The sequence below is a fragment of the Argentina silus genome (genome assembly GCF_951799395.1).
Source record: "Argentina silus genome assembly, chromosome: 16".
Taxonomy (NCBI): Eukaryota; Metazoa; Chordata; class Actinopteri; order Argentiniformes; family Argentinidae; genus Argentina; species Argentina silus.
In genome coordinates, this window is record NC_139670.1 from 10,998,304 (window position 1) to 11,018,161 (window position 19,858).

Here is a 19,858-nt window from a genome sequence, read left to right on the forward strand (position 1 = left end):
ATAGTAGTGTTGTAGTGTGGCTATTCACTCAGGGCCTTCGTTTATGCTTGGCTTGGGCTAGGCTAGTTCAGGTTCAGCTAAAATAAGCTAGTCCAGGCCAGGGTTTAGTCCAGGTCAGGCTAAGACTTGTCAAGGCCAAGCACATCCAGGCTAGACCAGACTAAGATGGCCCTGGCTCGGCTAGGGCTTGTTCAGTCCAGGTGAGGCTAGTCCAGGCTAGGCTAGTACGGTGAGAAGATGAATGGAGCGTGTGTGGCCCTCAGGGGCCCTGGGGCGGGCCTGAAGAGTGCGGGACTAAGAAGAGGTGTTTGGATGATGGCGGTGTGGGGGCCCGGCGGATGGCGGAGGGAAAGGGGGTTGGTGGCCATGGTGCACAGGGTGGCCGGGTTCAGGTGGCTGGCCAAGAAACCTGCGGGCAAGGTTTTGGACAGCTGTTTCTGCAGGGCCAGTTTGGTCTGGAAGTAGAGAAGATAGGATCCCTGGTTGCATTAGGTGTCTCAATTTCAACAAAGCAGGGGTATTCAAGTCTGGAGCCTTGAGGTCTACAGCACTGCCAGTGTTGATTGATTAATGTCACTGATTGGTCATAAAATCCACACCATACACCTGGCGTCTGCACGTCTGAATCAATCCCTTATGAGAGGGGAAGAATGAAAACTAGCAGGGCTGCTGCGGAGCTCAAGGCCAGGATTTAAATACCCATGCAATAAGCCTTTATAAGCTTCATAAAGCCTTTTCTATTGAGTTTTTAGAGTGACTGTAAATCCAACAATGCTAACATCTAAGTATGTGTTCTCTATTTAAGCCTATACAAGTGTGGCCATGAAACTATTTCAATTAATTACAGTAATATATTTTCACACAGGCTCATGCTTATCCAGTTAACCACAATATTAGACGGAGGAGGAATATAATGTCAATCACCATCAATCTGTGTAAAGCCGGTGTGGATTGTTGGCAACCTCACAAACTGGCCTTAAATACACCAGACAAGAATGTCACTAGGGCCTGAGACACTGCCTCTACCCAGCAGCTGGCCAAATACAAACCCTGTGTGGCCCTGTGTGTGTGTGTGTGTGTGTGTGTGTGTGTTTGTGTGTGTGTGTGTGTGTATACACACACTGATGAATGTGAATGTCATGTGTACTGTGTGTGTGACCATATGTGTCTGTGTGAGGCTATGTTTATATGAGCGTATGAGAGAAAATCTGTTTGCGCCTGCCAGTGTATTTGGCCTCACCATTTTTGAGTGTTTATTTTTGTGATGGTGAAGACTCCCAGACATAGCCCTTCTCAGCAATCAGCCATGACATGCATGAAAGCGCTACATGCATTAACCCCACAGATGGTAGACAGAGACCTTTGGCTGTGGGAATCTGTTTGCCTTTGTATTGTCATTAAAGGTACAGCGGTCTTTATTTCCATATCAAGTCATTTCTGGCCAGAAGTTAAGTTACTTACTACAATTGTTTATAATCAAAATGGTCAAAAATAGACAACAAGTAGCTAACCACAGTTTCTAAATCCAGCAGACTGATAGGACTGTCTGTGCATGTTCCTGGCAACTTTGATTGACAGTTTGTCTCTTTCCTCTTTGCAGCTACTTTATTCAGCTGGCTGTAATGTTATAGCTAGTTAGCAAGCTAAGTAGACTTTTGTCTGAAAGCACACGTCTCTCCTTGTATTTATGTTTGCAGTTATTGTTTTCGAGTTAAAATGATCTAGCTAGCTTTGTAAGAAATTGTTCATCGCTTTCTTTGCCAGCAAACACATAATACAGATGATTGTCATTTCTAAATAGTAAAACCGATATGCACACGAATACCCTCAAATAAAAGCTGAGAATCTATACTTCATAGTAATTGTTTGATTTTAAATCCAAATGTTTGATGAGTATAGAGCCAAAATAAGAAAATATGCTTCCCTTGTCCCAATAATTACGAGGGCACTGTAGATTGATTTTAGGATGAACTCTTGCCAATAATCTTCAGTCCTGGTCCCTGGGACCCACCTAACCCACCTGATCCTGCTAAGCAAGGACTTGATGACTAGTTGAATTAGGAATATTAGCGCTGGGCTGGAACAAAAGCCTGCCAACCCTGTTGGTCCCCAGGACCAAGATTAAAGACACGCCTTCAGGATGTGTCCCTGGTTGTAGACCTGTCTGTCGCCCTCATAGGGCCCACTGTGACCCCTGGTAGACCCTGCCTCTGGCCCATGCCCTCACCTGAGGGGTGAAAGTGCTGAAGTGGCTGGCCAATTTCCCCATGGCCGAGGTTACCCCCCCAAACGGGAAGCCACTCCATCTCACGCTCTGCAGAGAGGAGAGAAAAAACGGGGGGATTGGGCGAAAGTAAGAGGTTTGGTTTGGGTGCATGCTTTTTTGACTCGGAGGGGGTATGACAGGGCAGGAGGGGGAGTTAAAGTACCGTGTGTGTGTGTGTGTGTGTGTGTGTGTGTATCTGTGTTTTTTGTTTGTGTGGTAAACACTCACCGCTAAAACAGGGTTAGGCTGAATTTTGGTGTAAGGGCTGAACTTTGGCTTCGGGGGCTTTCCTGCCAAACGGTCTTTGTGCCTTCTGCTGCTCATGTGCTGGGAGGATAAAAACAAACTGGGTTAACACATTATACATTATTATTACATTATATCCATAACTGGCAAAAAAAGCAACATATAACTCTGGCAACAACACAAACCAAAATGTTATACATTTCAAATGCAGGGAAATGCGGCAGTCTATGGAGAGCATTTGTTCACTCTTGCCAACGAGTGCAATCTTGCTCACTGTGTTTGGTGTCTTGTGTCAGACAGTGATAGATATGAATGAGTGACGTCATGCTATAGCACTAGCACCTTATGCTAATTTCAGGGCTTTAGCTTAAAGGATGTTTCAGCCTATTTAGGTGAAATATCATCTTACCCTGAGTTGTCCTCATAGGTCAGTAGTGAAATAGATATTTTTAAACTCAAGGTATCATGTGATCGCTAACAGCCCACTCTTTGAATGTTAAATTGGAGCAGATATTTAACAGTTTTGGGGAAAAACCCAGGGAGATTTGAGGGTCATTCCATTACCGAACTTTGAAGCAGTTCTTAAAGTCCCATAAATGTACACCGACACAACTTTTGGAAAGTTAAATTGTGATTTAGACATTATTTTGCGATGAGAGGAGCAAAATCTCACTTGCCTGGCAAAATCTTACATTTAACTAACTACCTTCCTTGCTTACAAGTTCCATACAGTATAGAAATCTTATTGCATTTTCACAAACTTTTCTATGTGGGAGACCTCACATGTATTGCATATGTTTTTATCCAATAGGTGATTCATTTTCTGTATGTCTACAAATTGCTCAACGCATATATGTCAGACATGACTAGAATCTACCATTAATTTAGTAAGTGTTTAGCATTACTTGTAAGTTCCATATACAACATATATGTTTCCTATAGACTTTTTATAAATCTTTTCCATGTGGGTCCTCTCTTACACTCACCTGTTTGAGCTGCGTCTCAGAATTCACAGACACCTCACACACCTTGCAGTGGAATAGCTGGTAGGCCACGCCCACCCTGCTCTTGCTGCTGATTGGCTGCTTGGTCCTGCAGGTGACTCTGGGTGATGACATTACCTTGCCCCTGCGCCGTGTCTGCCCACCGGCCTGGCCTTCTAACATCAGCTTGTGTTTGGAGCCTGGGTTAACCCATAGAGAAATGGGTTCAATGTTTATCCTAACATGGTAGGTTATGAGAGCACATCATCCCTTTTACAGTAAATAACAATCTAGCCAAAAGGGTGCAAATGAGTTACATGTCAGTCAGCTAATAATTAATTTCAGTTTTCTCTCAGTCAGTTCATAAATAAAAATAAATAAAAAATTGACATGTGGAATCACTAGTATGTTTATTCAATCATACGTTAGCATGTGAACAGTATTTACTTGCAGAGCAGAGCCAAAGGAGCCATATTGACAGTGCAGTGCAGTATGTAGGCCTACCACTGTAGTGGGCTACCAGTTGGGAAGAGGAGTTGACTGTGATTTTGCACATGGGACAGTGGAGGTGCTCCTTGGTGGGGCTCTTTTTACCCTCCTTGGCCTCTTCCTCTCCTGGTCCTAGTGGCTCTCCCTGGCCCTTGAGGGGCTCCAGGGGGTCAGAGTCAGGGCCAGGGCTGGGACTGGGGCCCTCCATGGCACTACTGTCAGACATGAGTTCAGAGAGCTGGGAGGCAGGGGACACCTGCGGGGAGAGGAGGATAGACGCGTCCAGGGATGAGGTCTCGGAGACGGGCGTGGGTGAGGTCCCCTGGGTGTCCTCCAGCCTCAGCCTGGGAGGCTGAGGAGATGAGAACAGGCCTGAGCAGAGAAAGGGAGATATAAGACACATACAGTATATACATACAGTTCACATACATACTATACAAACAGGTGTTAGGGTTATATAGGGGGAAATACAATATAGAGGGAGTTCCACCATCAATTGATCAAGTCAGATCAGATCAAGATCAGAAGTAGATTTTTCCTGCCCCTGGTTTTATCCCACTAATTGGGAATAACTGTATTAGAAAACTACCTGAACCAGTCATTACCTGAAACTGTCATTGTCAGCGTATGGTATACAGTTAGGTCCATATATATTTGGACTTTGACACAACAAAAGTAATTGGACAACTGACTCAAAAGCAGTTTCATGGACAGGTGTGGGCTATTCCTTTGTTATTTCTTTATCAATTAAGCAGGTAAAAGGTCTGAGTTGATTCCAAGTGTAGCATTTGCATTTGGAAGCTGTTGCTGTTAACGCACAACATGTGGTCAAAGGAGCTCTCAATGCAAGTTGAAACAGGCCATCCATACGCTCCAAAAGCAAAAAAATCCATCAGAGAGATAGCAGCAACATTAAGAGTGGCCAAATCAACAGTTTGATACATTCTGAGAGAAAAAGAACGCACTGGTGACACAAAAACACAAAAAGGCCTGAATGTCCACGGAAGACAACAGTGGTGGATGATCACAGGATCCTTCACATGATAAAGAAAAACCCCTTCACAACATCTAGCCAAGTGAAGAACACTCTCCAGGAGGTAGACATATCATTATCCAAGTCTACCATAAAGAGAAGACTTTACGAGAGCAAATACAGAGGGTTCACCACAAGGTGCAAATCATTCATAAGCCTCAAGAATAGAAAGGCCAGATTAGACTTTGCCAAAAAACATCTAAAAAAGCCAGCCCAGTTCTGGAACAGCATTCTTTGGACAGATGAAACTAAGATCAACCTGTACCAGCATGATGGGAAGAAAAAAGTATGGAGAAGGCTTGGAACTGCTCATGGTCCGAAGCATACCACATCATCTATAAAACATGGTGGAGGCAGTGTGATGGCATGGGCATGCATGGCTTCCAATGGCACTGGGTCACTAGTGTTTATTAATGATGTGACAGAAGACAGAAGCAGCCGGATGAGTCCTGAAGTGTTTAGGGATATACTGTCTGCTCAGATTCAGCCAAATTCAGCAAAGTTGATTGGACGGCGCATCACAGTACAGATGGGCAATGACCCAAAACATATTGCGAAAGCAACCTAGGAGTTTTTTAAGGCAAAGAAGTGGAATATTCTGCAATGGCTGAGTCAATCACCTGATCTCAACCTGATCGAGCATGCATTTCACTTGCTAAAGACAAAACTAAAGGCCCACGAACAAACAACAACTGAAGACAGCTGCAGTAAAGGCCAGAAAGGAGAAAACCCAGCATTTGGTGATGTCCATGGGTTCCAGACTTGCTTAATACCTGCAGACTTCAGGCAGTCATTGCCTGCAAAGGATTCTCGACAAAGTATTAAAAATGAACATTTTATTTATGACTATGTTAATTTGTCCAATTACATTTGAGCCCCTGAAAATAGGGGACTGCGTATAAAAATGGTTGCAATTCCTAAACGTTTCATACAATATTTTTGTTCAACCCCTTGAATTAAAGCTGAAAGTCTGCACTTCAATTGCATCTCAATTGTTTTATTTCAAATCCATTGTGGTGGCGCACAGAGCCAAAATTATGAAAATTGTGTCACTGTCCAAATATTTCCGGACCTAACTGTATATCCTGAAATATTGCAACAATTGTTAATATTTATGGCAACAATTGATACAATCAATCCAGTGTGACAGTGTGATTCTCCCATTAATTATGATCATCATACTGTGTTTCTCCACCACAGTAAATCTAACAACTGACAGGTGGAGACTGGTTCCTGGCAGCTTGAGAGCACAGTGGATTTGTGAAAGCTGGGATAAATTGAAAGCAAGCACAGGATCAATACCTGCAACCTTCTACTATGTTTATTAACAGAGCTTCACTTAATACTGTGGGCCATTTCAACCTCTCGTTGTCTCTCTCTGCTCTCATTAGTCCCATTCATACCGAATTACTGAGGAATAACCTAGGTTCAAGATTAGTGGGGTACACATTGTACACATTCACACATTCAACAGTTCGACCCAGCAATTTAGTAGGTCAGTACAATTTACACCAAAGATACAAGAGCTAGGTCTTTGCATAGCAAGGATTGAAAGTTTCTGTTTGATGTTACATTCTTTGGTTTGTCTCATTCACACCGAGTCGGACCCACTAAATGAGTGGGTTTCGTACGAGGTCCCGAGCTTGGCAATTGCTGGGGAGGAACTGAGTGGAGAGACCCATTCACACTAAACCCTCCCCACAAATAACCCACTAAATTTCTAGGTACGGTACACTCATCGGTGTGAATGGGAGTTTCCTCTCTCTCCTACTTCCTCTTCTTCTGCCCCCCCATTCTTTTGCTTGCTCTCATTATTACTGTCTACTTTTGCTCTGTGCATTAGTGCTTTGTAAAGTAATGTCAAGTGAATAGATTTTTTTATAGTATTTATAGAGATACTGCATTTTCACATCTGGGGGCACATCTATTGAAAAGGTGTCATCGCACAAATACCTAGGTATATGGTTGGATGATACGCTGTCATACAACATTAATACAGTTTGGCTAATCTTGTGAGGAAGCTTAAAGTTTAAGCTTCCTCACAAGATTATAATTAAATTGGGTTTTAGGCTTGCTTTCCGTTTGAGGCTAGAAAGAAGCTTGTCCAAGCCACTTTTCTTTCTGTAATGGATTATGGTGACTTATTTGAAATGTATTCAGCCTCTTCTATTTTACAGAGATTAGACTCAGTTTATCATGCATCCTTGCGCTTTGTTACAAATGCCAAGTCACTCACCCACCATTGCACCTTGTAGCATATGGTGGGCTGGAACTCGCTTTACACGCACAGACAGCTACATGGTGTTGATATACAAAGCCCTTCTGGGTAAACTCTATACCTCTGTAGCCTGCTGTCCTCAATGAGCAATTACCAGACACAGTCTACTTGATGGTTTCTACTTAAAAGTTCCTAGGGCTGTTACCGAGTTAGGTAAGACTGCCTTTTTATATTGTGCACCAGAGGCATGGAATAGTCTGAAAGGTATGCTTCACCTAGATTTACTAGTGCCCCTAAATTAATTTAAAACTCTGATGCAAACTCTATTGAGGAGGAGTGTAAATGTTTTCTGTAGGCCGGATCATGTTGTTGTGCTGATTCTATTGTATGTTTTAAATGTTGTAATGTTGTATTGACTGCTGCTGTGTTCTTGGCCAGGTCTCCTTTGCAAAAGAGACTTTGTGTCTCAATGGGCTTGTTCTAGTTAAATAAGGGTTACAAAATAAATAAAAAATACCAGCAATTACTTCAAGGAGGAAAGGAAAGGGAGATGCATTTAAATAGAAAGAAGAGATTCAAACAGAGCCTGTGTTATATACCTATTCCATTTGTGAGATTGGTGTCCATCAGTGCTGGTAGGGTCTCTGACATTGAAACTCCTTTCTTCCCCCTCTCCCTCTCCCTCTCCCTCTCCCTCTCCCTCTCCCTCTCTCTCTCTCTCTCCCTCCCTGTGTTTGAGGCCCGGCTCCGATGTCGGTTCCTCTGGACGTCCATGGCCTTCAGTTTGCGGGCATGTTTGTGACCCTTGTAGTGGGCCTCTGCCTGGTTCTGTAGATATAATGAGACAAAGAGACGGAAATGAGGAGCATCATGTTATCAAGAGCTACAGCGATGGCCTTCTCCAACCCTGGCCCAGGAGAGCTATAACAGGGTGTTCAGATTTTGTTCCATCGCAGCACTTACATACACAAGTGAGCAAGGTCTTGGTGATTAGTTATATCAGGTGTGTTTGTGCTTGGCTGGAGCAAAAGCCTGCACATCCTTTTAGTTCTCTCCTGACCCGGGTTGGTGACCAATGTGAGGTACCGTGTGATACTGCAGACAAAAGTCAAGTTATCATCAACCAGAGCGGTATTCAATTCCACTTGAATTTCAGTCAGATAATGACTTGGAGGTGAAAATTCATTCAGCCGAGTTTTATGGAATTGTAACGGCATTGGCACCCAACTCTGTCATAACTCATAAAAGCAAAATGGTCAAATGAGACCATAACATAATTTCATAATCTCTAGACATGGTTAAACACTGCCTTGGTTTCTCATGCTTCCATGACATTCTGTAAAATGATCAGATTATACCCTTGAGTTAGAGGGGAGTATCATATCATCACAACTGATTCCTTGAGGCATACCAAAGTGGACTGAGACGTACTGAAACACATTCAGAGGATCCTATGGCAAGTCGCTTGACTCATTTGTCCTCTGGTGATGAACATTCTGACACAAAATGTCCTCCACCCATTTCACTCTGACTCTACACACCTCCCAAATAGGGATTACACATTGGTCGTAGCATGAGTTATCCCCCAAACAATGTTAAGCGCTTTGAAATCCCAATCCCAAACAAACATCTAGTACTACTGTACATGGATGCTTTAAGCTTTACCACTCAACAATCCATGTTTCAAGGAAACACTGTCAAAAGATCAACAACCCCCAGCGAAACCACAGCAGGGTCTTGTTCTTTTTGGGATGAGATGTGAGGTAAAGCTAATAGATGCAGTATTTGTGACACATTTCTAGTCCAATATTTGATATTGTGCAATGGTACACAGAAATAACACATCTCCAGTAAGTGAGAGATGTGTTAAGGTAAGTAAGATGCCATTCAAATATATATGAATAGATATTCATACACACACACAGCAATAAATACAATTTTGGGAAACCTGCAAAAAAAGAGAATGTGCCCGCAACTTTGTTGGATGTTAAATTCCAAGAACCCTCCCCCACATGCCTGTAGAATGGTTGCTTGTTGTTATGAACGTCATCTTTTCCGACCGGGTAGGACTATTTTGCAGAGAGTTGCTGCCTATGCTAGCTTGCAACATTGAATACAATTTCAGAAAGCAAGGTATTTGATTGGTTTGACATGTAGGCGTCAAATCAATTCAAACGGATTTCCACCCTTTTATAGCTTCTTTCTGTAAAGGATTTCCCCAGGCTTAACAAACTAATCATAACCCTGGTCTCATGGTTACTCCAAAACATACCTATTTTTATAAATTAAAAAATGGCCTGAAATATCAAAATAAAGGTTTTGGTGCATCTCGGTGTACCAGTAAATTGACAACAGACACAGGAAGAAAAAAAACACACACCAGAGAGCTTACACAGAGGTATCCATACATAGGCTACAATATAAAGAAACACAGTACCCCCACACACAGACACTGATCATACACAACCTCCTTCAGGAAATGCAAAATCACAAAATTGGCATAGAGCTGTCAATACAGAGTACTTTCCATACTCAGAGTGTTTGCATCTCCTGAGTGCAAGATAAAAGTATCATCCTATACTTGATTGGGCCTCATGCATAATGGATATCAAAACAAGAGGATATCAAAACAAGAGACCCCTGTAACAGGGTTTCATGGTTGTGTTTGATTCAATGTTGCAAAGAGAAGGCATATTGAAAATACAGTTCATAAATACAGTCCATTTTACTGAAGCTGTCAGATTATTTATCCAACAGGACACAAATATTCAGACACTAGCAGCAAACGACATGGCTGCCATTTCGGTTTATGGGAATGCAATTAATATATGCCCACTGCACATGCCCAGTGCTCTTTCCAACATCCTAGAGGTCGGAAACTCAGAAATGATGTGCATATATTTGAAGTCCATGCCTCCCCTTCAACACCTAGCCTCCAGCCCAGCATACCAAACATACATAAAGATCATGACATCAGGGCAAATCAGGGGTGTGTGTGTGTGTGCATGGACCTTAGCTCTGGTCCAGGTCCAGGCCTAGTATGTCATGCTAATGCTGTGCCTACAAACGCTCTGTTGCACTCAATACCAAATGTTGTTGGTCTCTTGTCTAAAGGTAAATTCTTTAGTGACTATATTCAATATATACGTTTGTTACTCACCAAAGTACTGATGTCGATAGACTGCTGACAACCTATTCTTCGTATGTACAAGTGTGTAATTTCTCCAAAATACGAAATGAGAAGAGAACCGATTATTTTGCTGAACATTAGCATGCCATACTTGGCCCTGGACCAGAGCTACATGGACCCTGGATACGTTGAATACCAATAGGCAATAACCATTCAGCGTGGCTGAGATGTCTCCTGAACTGAACTAGAGATGCTTGCCCAACTCCCCCTTGGCACTTTTGTACATTGACCATTTGGATAGGTACATCCAACAGCATGGCAAGGTGGAAAAAATAACCATATTATGCTTATATATCTGATCCTTTTAAGTACAAGTGCCTATGAATAGGATATACAGATCAATATCGGGTTGGGCAACTGGTACGAGACCCTAACTGACCCTGTCTGGGGTCTAACCTCACCGCCTGTCACTGGCGCATGCCTGAACTCACGTAGTCCACTTCCTGGTTCATTCAGCGCTGACGACTCGGCTGCAAGCATACGGACAGGGGAGAGAACACGTTAGCTAACCATCTCGCTTTTAGGACACCCTAAACGTTTAGGAGTGTGGTAGTCCATGCATTTTGTGAAAAAAAGAACATATTCATATTACATTTAACATCCAAACACTCATGGACATGGTAAACTGAACTGGAGAGAGAGAGAGAGAGAGAGGGGGGGGGGGTGGTGGGGGGGTGGGGGGGGGGGCAGTCAAGGCCCTGCTTATCGCCAGGTTAATACAGAAAAAATAAAAATAAGACTCTCATTCTAATTCTGTTAGTTTCCCCCTAACTATATAAATGCAAATATATAGAAAATAAAGCCAAAGGAATGAAACAACCCCAATGAATATAAATTCTGAGAAATACTCAAAAGAAACTATGGGTTGATAACTGATAACTGATTTCTTCTGTGAATTGGGTATTGTCAGATGGTAGAGGAATCTTGAGTAAAAAGCTGATGGAATTTGAGTCTGCTGATTGACTTGAAGGTAACAGGCTTGATAGAGTAAAGCATTACTCATGTATAATTCTTTCTCTGGGTAGAAAGTTGCCCTAAGGCTAAGCATAAAACTGACTTTAGATATGTGTCTGAAGGTAACTTCATCCTATCCGGTCTTTCTGCTTTTATCCAGAAGAGAGATGTCTTGCAATGTCTCCATATCTAAGGATTTCAAATGCAAATCAAAAGAAAATAGGAAAGAGGAAAGATTCTCATGACCTGTTAAATAGTCTCATAGTCCTTACGTCAACCGTCTCCTCCATCCATTGAGCTTGAGCCAAAGATGCAATTATTTCTAGTGTCCATGTGCCTTTGTGTGCTCACTTTGTGTGTGAGTGTGTGTGTGCGTGTGTGTGTGTGTGTGCGTGTGTGCGTGTGTGTGTGTGTATTGTGGATCTTATATGAGGGGATTTATGACACCTGCAAAGATAGACGGACGGCAACCTCTGTCTTTTGACAGTTGCTGATAAGTGGACAACAAACACACAGTGATACATGAACTGGAGTAAACACACACACACACACACACACACACACACACACACACACACACACACACACACACACACACACACACACACACACAAACACACTGCAAAAGCTTGTCCACACACTATTACTGAACATTGAACATTATTGCTAAACACACACACACACACACACACACACACACACACACACACACACACACACACGACGCATGCATGCACGCAAGCACGCACACACACACATATGATGAAGGATGATAGATGATCCTGTCGTGGGGACCAGATTGAGCCTAGCGGAGCTGACTTACGGTGGAGTTGAAGCGGAGGTGACAGATGTTGCAGGAGATGATCTGTTTCTTCTTGGGCTGGGCCACGCCAAACGTGTGGTTGATGACCGCCTTCTGGACCGGGTCCATCTGGTGCAGACAAAACACCAAAAGAGAACACAAACACAACCATTACTCACACCCCACCCCACCACGACACACTCACATCTGATAAACCAAACCCGGTTGTGTTGCACAGACAAGATGTTTTATTTCACCTTGATTTTATTTAGCAATTAAGAACAAATTCTTATTTACAATGACCACCTGTTGAGGAGAGAGTAAGTGCCTTGCAAAAACATTCAGAACTATTCACACAGTTTTCATATTTTATTGACATTTTATTGACATTTTTCTGCATTTAATCAGGTTGAATTAAACTGAACTCTCTGGATTGATCCATTCGTATAATTTATTGTTCCAGAGATGTCATACACCAGAAAACCATCATACAAAGTGTCACTGAAGTTGTGTACCACTGTACATGAACTAATCAACCATTTATCAGTTCTCCATTGCTACAGAATGTGGTGGAGCTTGTTAGAATTTGAATGGTGTTGATGTCTTATCAACCTCAAACATCTGGGGCTTATTCCAAAGGGTGCATTTGGGTGCAATATTTATAACACTGCAGATAGTTCAAATTGTAATCTTTTATTCAAGACAATGAATCATTACCTACAGGCAATACATCTCTATCTGAACGTGCTATAACATTGCCTTCTCCTGACTGTAACATCTTGAACAGCAGACGATGGTGGTGAGTGGCAAGATACAGTATGTGTGGAGCCGTTATGTACACAGTGTTACAGGCCTCCTCCAGTGATGCTGTATATCAACTTTTGGAGCTGAAAAACAATGTCCTGTGCACACCTCATATATCATTTATATAACACCTTATAACTCATTATAGGCATGTATGATGCCTTATAATGTATTTATAATATATCGTAATATGTCTATCTACTGTAAAATATTTTTTTTTCGACAGAGGAAAAATGGGTAATAATAGCTCAAGATCATTATAGATAATATAAGATATTATAATATATAACAGTCATACATGCTTATAACAAGACATATAATGTGCTATAATGCACTAAGTAAAGTGTTACCAAAATGTGCTTCTCAAAACGAGATTTTCTACTGGTGAGTGGAGTGACGTACTGTATGATTCCCTGGCTGGAACTAAGAACTAATGAGGGTGCGTGTGTGTGAGTGTGTGTGTGTGTGTGTGTGTGTGTGTGTGTGAGTGTGTGTGTGTGTGTGTGTGTGTGCGTGTGTGTGTGTCACTTATTTGAGTGGCTCACCGTGTTGAAATTGGGAAAGAGACTGAGCGGGGTGGATCCACTGACGCGGAGGGGCAGGAAGTGTTTGAGGTCGAGCTGGGGCTGGAGGGGCCGTCCTGGGGGGGACAGGGATGCCAGGAGGGGGTTGACCTGGGATAGGGTACCTGGAGGGTCAGATAGAGGACACATAGGGATCTATTTTAATTTCCTTGTGCACCATCTTATGCATGCGGATCTGTGTGGTTTAGTAAGGTTCAGTGCCTGTTGACATCTTCAGTGGTAAGGAAACATATTGGTAGAAAACATGCTCCCACTGCTTTTCCTAGGTGGTAAAACACCACCGCTAAGATGGATAATGGTGATAAAATCCTCAATCAATCAAAATATTTTCTTCATACAGTTATTACACCATTTATATAGTTATTACACCACCGATAATGGTATTATTACTACACTATGGTTGCCATATTTAATTCAAATCCAGGGTGGCCCAGAGGCTTGGTTGAAAGAGTAGGGGCTAAAGATGACAAAACCACTGAGAAAACCTTGGGCGAAATGCAATTTTTTCCTTGGCAGGGGCCTGTCTAAAAGTGAGTACGATAGAGGAGATAGATTTGCCCAAAAGTGTCTGTGAGCAAGTGTGTGTGTTTTGTGTGTGTGTGTGTTTTGTGTGTGTGTGTGTGTGTGTGTGTGTGTGTGTGTGTGTGTGTGTGTGTGTGTGTGTGTGTGTGTGTGTGTGTGTGATTGAGTGTGTGATAGAGCAGCAGAGGGAGTCTATGGGTGCTGTGCTTAATCTGCCTGTCAGTATGACTTTCAGACTCCCTCTCTCTCACACAAATCAGAAATGGATCTCATTTATCTTATAGGGACTAAGTCCCTAAAAGAAGCAGGGCAAGAAATAGTAACATGCAACAACTGGTATCGCCAATAACGGTAGAAACGGTAGAGAACAATGGTGTAATTGTTATCAGGCATACCTAGCTACAAGATATATGCTTCTAGAAACAATAAGCCTTTTAAAATGAATTTTACTGGTTTGCATTAATAGAAGCTGAAGTGTGATGTGATTAGAAACCACACATTTTAGATTCAGGATTTTGATTTGGCACTCCAGCAGTTGACACCGAGTAGTGACTTGAGAAAGCCCATTTGTAGCATTTTTCACCCTCTTTGGTGCTAACTGGTTGATTATGGTAAACCGTTTCTCTCTCTTTCTCCACACTGACTTCGACTTCACTGAGGGAAAATATCATTGATGATGTCATGGATGATGGGAGCATTGACAACTGCAATGATTCTGTTCATAGAGGGGGGGATACAGGATTATGAGTCGAAGAGATTATGGCACACTGAAAACTCAAGGAGAGGCTTAATCACTATTTCTAGGGTTAGTCTTTGGGTAACTCAACATCATAGTGATCATGAAAGAGAGAAATTAGTTCTTTTGAGAGTGAATAGGCAAGTGGCCTTTCATCGCAGGGAATAAGAGTCATAGGGCTTCAGAAGAACATTTTGAGTGATTCCAATGCTGACACCATCCGTCAGGATCATCTTCCTCAGTTAGTCATTGTTGTTTTCACTCAGACTGAAAGTGTAACAAAAGCATTCCAATCCTTTCAAAGTGTCTTGAAGATCTTATGTATGCTGGAGCTTTGAAACATCAATCACAGAAGGACTCTTAATTTGAAATCACTGTTTTGATATTCTTTCATTGCTTAAGTCGTCATTTCAGTACATTACTACAATGTGCACATTGAAATGAATTAAGGATATGCAAAGAGGGTACAAGAGCTAAAATTACATTAAACATGACACAACATACAACTACAAAGTGAGAAACTTGAAACTAAGCCGTTACATGCTGTGTTTGCAGAATCTATATGAGTAAAGACAAAATGCAAATATGGGTTTCGGATGGGATCAGGAATTAAAGCTCTTCTCTGAGTCTTTTTCTCATGAACCGACAAAATGACAGCTTGTTCATAATCTAAGATTAATTTTGAGAGCCACAGAGCATCTATACTACTCCTCTATTTGAAGCAGTGCTCTGTATCATTGAGATTTGCCTGGAAGGTCTTGCAGCTTGAACGTTGGCCATAAATAGTCTCTTTTATATCCCTTAGTTCTTGTTATTCTAACAAACCACAGAGCAACCAAATAAAACTTTTATGTATGTACATTTTGGCCAATGCTGGGAAGTTTTCCGAGTGCTTTATATGGCACTAGGGAGCTCCAGAGGAAGGGAACAGCTGCTTTTCACCACCTGAGTGGCCATCTTGCCCTGGGGCCAAACACACAATCAGGAGGAGCATCACCTAGTTCTCCCCGTTTGTGCCATTATTTGTCCGCCTCCAATTACAACAGAAAATTAGAATGTCTCTCACCGACATATGTCTACAGCCAGAGAAAACACTCAGTGGTACTGTATTATTCCCATGAGAAACACAACCGACTCTGAAGTATCAACGATGGAAAAGTCATTATCCTCATCACAGTCATTTCTCTATTTGCATGAATGATGCCGAATTATGACTGAAAAATGGTGCAATTAAATTGGAACGTCTGCAGAGACAGGATTAAGGACTCTGACATTTTAAAGGGTGGGTGAATCATTGAAAGACGCCTTAGACTGTTGTAACGATGTGTCCCTCGTCAATCGCGGTCGCTGCTAATCTTGCAAAGCGTATGGTCAGATAATGAGGACATATAGCTGAATTTTCTAGCCCATCACATTTCTTTGGGCACCGGGGATATTAGGAAGGCTTTCCTTAGCCAAGGCATAAAAGCAGTTACTGTACTGTGCTTATGCAATAATGATGATGCCATTTTCTGCTTGGTACAGACAACGGGCAGAGGCCTATTCGTGATAGGCTTGGGAAGAGGTGTTAGTATCCATTAGACAAGCACTACCAGCTGCCGCAGAGTAAAAGGAGTTTCCCTATAGACGGTGGAAGAGTGGAACCTTTCTTTTATTTTATGGCTTAAAACACCCCCTGTACTGTGTGGTCTTGAATAAATCATTTATTTACAACTGGCTGCCGATAGTCAAATTCTCTATTGCTATGTCACTTTCCACACTCATGCAAGCAGCCAGCAACCCAAAATCATAGTGAGAATATTTTCCTGCAGGGCAGCATCTAGTATAGTTCAGGCTCTCCATGGTAATCTGTCCTATTTTAAATTCTGGCGCTTTGGGCACATTTTCACAGCAGCATACTAAAACATACATTGAATTGTTCAAGGTCAAATCCACTGCTGGTGTCCTAGAGTCAGTGAACCAGCAGGGCAATCTGTGAAAGCCTGTTTCCTTTTAGAGCAAGTCTTGAATGTACATCTTGATATGAAAAGTCGTGACCCACCAATTTAAACAGTGACAAAGACACACTTAACATGTGCATATATAGCTATTTGTTTGTCTCCAACAATCAACAACATGACAGGAGAAAGTAGGCCACTGTCTACAATTAACATAGCGTTTGAATCATGCTTGTCATGCTTGTATTTACAGGGGAGCTTGTTTACCACGGAAACTGGAACAAATCAGACCAGAGCAAACTGCAGTAAACAAGAGTAAAATCTGGTGGTTGTCATTTACATTACAAAAATATACAGAAATTATACAGGGGTTAACAAAAGATTATGAGACCTGTGGCTCGGAGCAGTTTTGCATTCTAAACCATTGATAAAGATAGCTATACAGCAAACTGTTTTGGTGCATTACAGACTGATGGGTGAATTCAGCATAGCAGAGCTGTAGGACCTTCTGAATGAGAGGACCTTTTAATACCCACTAAAAATAAACTGGCACCATCTGTACCGATTGAGATAAGGCAGGGTCAATCACCCCATTGAACGGTGCATGGCCGATGTGCCACCAAACATATTGCACGTCCGTCTGTGCTGTGTCTTTATCTGCTTCACGTACTTCCCAATTAGAGGCATTCATACTGTTAATGTTCCTCTGAGCTCGAGTAGGAATCGGAGAGTGGCAAGCAGAGCGGTTTGAAGTGTCCTCTAACAGCTTTGGAGGCTGGCAATTCAGGATGCTGATCTGCCATTAGCTTTAAAAGCTGTTCATTAAACCAGACGGCTAGTTATTATGGGATAAGAGTCTTCTGTAATATGTTTTTATACATCCCAGCAAACAGTTTGTATCTTGTAACTTTACAGTTAAAGTTGTGGTAAAGTCGGTGCCAATGTAACATAATGACAACCCACTGTTAACCTGTTTTGTATATAGTTTACCACCATTATTTTGAAGTAAAAACTGAACAAACATGCTGGAGCTGGCCGACCAAGAAAGTGTCAACGTTGGTCTGAAAGCAGAAGTTGGAGTACTCAGGTGAGTGCATGTCACTCTGGGGCTTGACCGACACACACACACACACACACACACACACACACACACACACACACACACACACACACACACACACACACACACACACACACACACACACACACACACACACACACACACACTTTCACATTGATACTGTCCTCACGCAGTTAGGTTGTAAATGTTACTAGTTAATGTTAGTTAGCCTGTTTTCCCCTAGATAACCAAGCCATGGTTGTTTTAGGTCTGATGGTAGGCTGGTTTGTAACACTACCTTCTTACAATATTGCCCCCACCAATATCAGCAGGTTGTCACTAGGTAGTAACAAAATGGCAGTGTTTGCTGGGATGGGGCAATAGAGTAAGAGGCCAAGGGCAGAGACCAAAACAAAAAAGGCTGTGGCTAGAGATATGATCACGTTTTTGAATTCCCATAAGCTGCTCGTCCAGTTAGACTGTAATGCTATCCCTAACTTTAATTCTAACCTTAAGCCTCACCATAACCAATCGTAAATGTATACCTAACCAAACCTTTACCTTAAACTTAACAATTCCTGACCATGTATTTTTTGCTGACCAATTCATGGATTGGCGATACCATTGGCTAAGTCTATCTCTACCTCAACTCATACCTCTCCCCTAACTCTAACCCTTAACCAATCGTAAATCTATACCTAACTCTAACCTTGACAAAGAGTCGGGACCTTTTTTTCTTCTTTTTTTAAATATTACGGTAGGATTCAATCCATAGCTAACCTGGCATGAATATTAAAAGTAAATGCATTACATGTACCTGCTGCAACACTGAAGGCCACACCAACTCAATGAAACTGAGTAGTTAGTAGTACGTTGGTTGAATAAGTAAGTAGCAACAAAGTAACTACTAGAGGAATAGTGGGCAATATCAAAATATGCTTTCATACCGGTAGCCACTACGAACAAAAAATGGCTTAAAAACAATATTTAAAGCAAATATCATAATTAGTAGCATTATTTAGCAGCATAGGAACTGCAATTGTATAAGGTGTATTGCATAGAACAGTGTATTACAGTGTATTACATTAATCCTAAGTCAAAGAGAGAGCTGAGGCATGCTGTCAACATTTTTGAGGATGTCACCTCTGCGGAAGCCTGCATATTTAAACAGATTTAGAAATTTCCGCTTGGATGTCATGGCACTTCATTGCATTCTGTGGCATGAAAAATGATCCGTCAAGTCAGCACTTTGGCAGATACCAATGTGTGAATCCTATGGCTGACTGGGTGTGTGTGTGTGTGTGTGTGTGTGTGTGTGTGTGTGTGTGTGTGTGTGTGTGTGTGTCCTAGGGATGTGGACAATCATCCTTTAGTTAGAATTTGAGAGCTTGTATCTGTCTGTCACCACGTTTCACAAGGGAAAGACAGATTCTCAGCAGCGCAAAAACTCATTAAAAACGGCATCATGCACTCAGAGCAGGTGTCCACCCAGCACAGGACTAATAAAAGGATGTTACAGTCAAATCACAAAATCTCAAATCTTGCAAGCTACAATGTAGCAAGTCAAGCTACGTATTCTGACTTTCATGGCAACACAGGAGGAGGAAAGACATCCAAATAGATTAAACACTTTTCACTTAACGCAGACCATTTTGTCACAGCTTGATGTCGAGAGTCATTCAGAAGAAGCAGAGCTAACTTTCTAATTCAGAGCCCAATGCAGGGAATTATATCACTGGCAAAGCCCTCCAGAGTCCTACGACATGTTTCTGAGGCAGAAAAAGAACTGTCTTGACAGAGCAAATGCTCTTTTTGCAACAGAGTACCATGACAAATGTAGACTGTCTCATCTCTCTTTAGTGAAATTGAATAGAAATGTCCTCGATTTTCAAAGCTTGCATAATTAAATGTTCACTATGCTATCTTTCTGTGACCTGTATGGATTCCTGTAAAATACACAAAAATCTAGTATTTCCTGCACAGTAGAATACATCACAACCCAGAAATACTGCACATTATACTATTTGTTTATGG

The 19,858-nt window shown here is 41.9% G+C and overlaps 1 protein-coding gene across 1 annotated transcript in view; it reads right to left on the bottom strand.

The window, feature by feature from the left end:
• Nucleotides 1-19,858, bottom strand: part of LOC310817332 (zinc finger protein 385C-like) — a gene marked incomplete at its 5' end in the record, with an annotated part of 31,352 nt that overhangs the window by 1,513 nt on the left and 9,981 nt on the right. The window contains 8 exons of the mRNA XM_083687871.1: nt 1-455; nt 2,228-2,314; nt 2,495-2,593; nt 3,499-3,695; nt 4,000-4,356; nt 7,835-8,063; nt 12,203-12,310; nt 13,531-13,673. The exon at nt 1-455 is cut by the window's left edge and continues 1,513 nt beyond it. Of these exons, the coding sequence (XP_083543997.1) occupies nt 222-455; nt 2,228-2,314; nt 2,495-2,593; nt 3,499-3,695; nt 4,000-4,356; nt 7,835-8,063; nt 12,203-12,310; nt 13,531-13,673 (1,454 nt within the window). The 3' untranslated portion in view covers nt 1-221. The remainder of the gene's footprint in view (nt 456-2,227; nt 2,315-2,494; nt 2,594-3,498; nt 3,696-3,999; nt 4,357-7,834; nt 8,064-12,202; nt 12,311-13,530; nt 13,674-19,858) is intronic.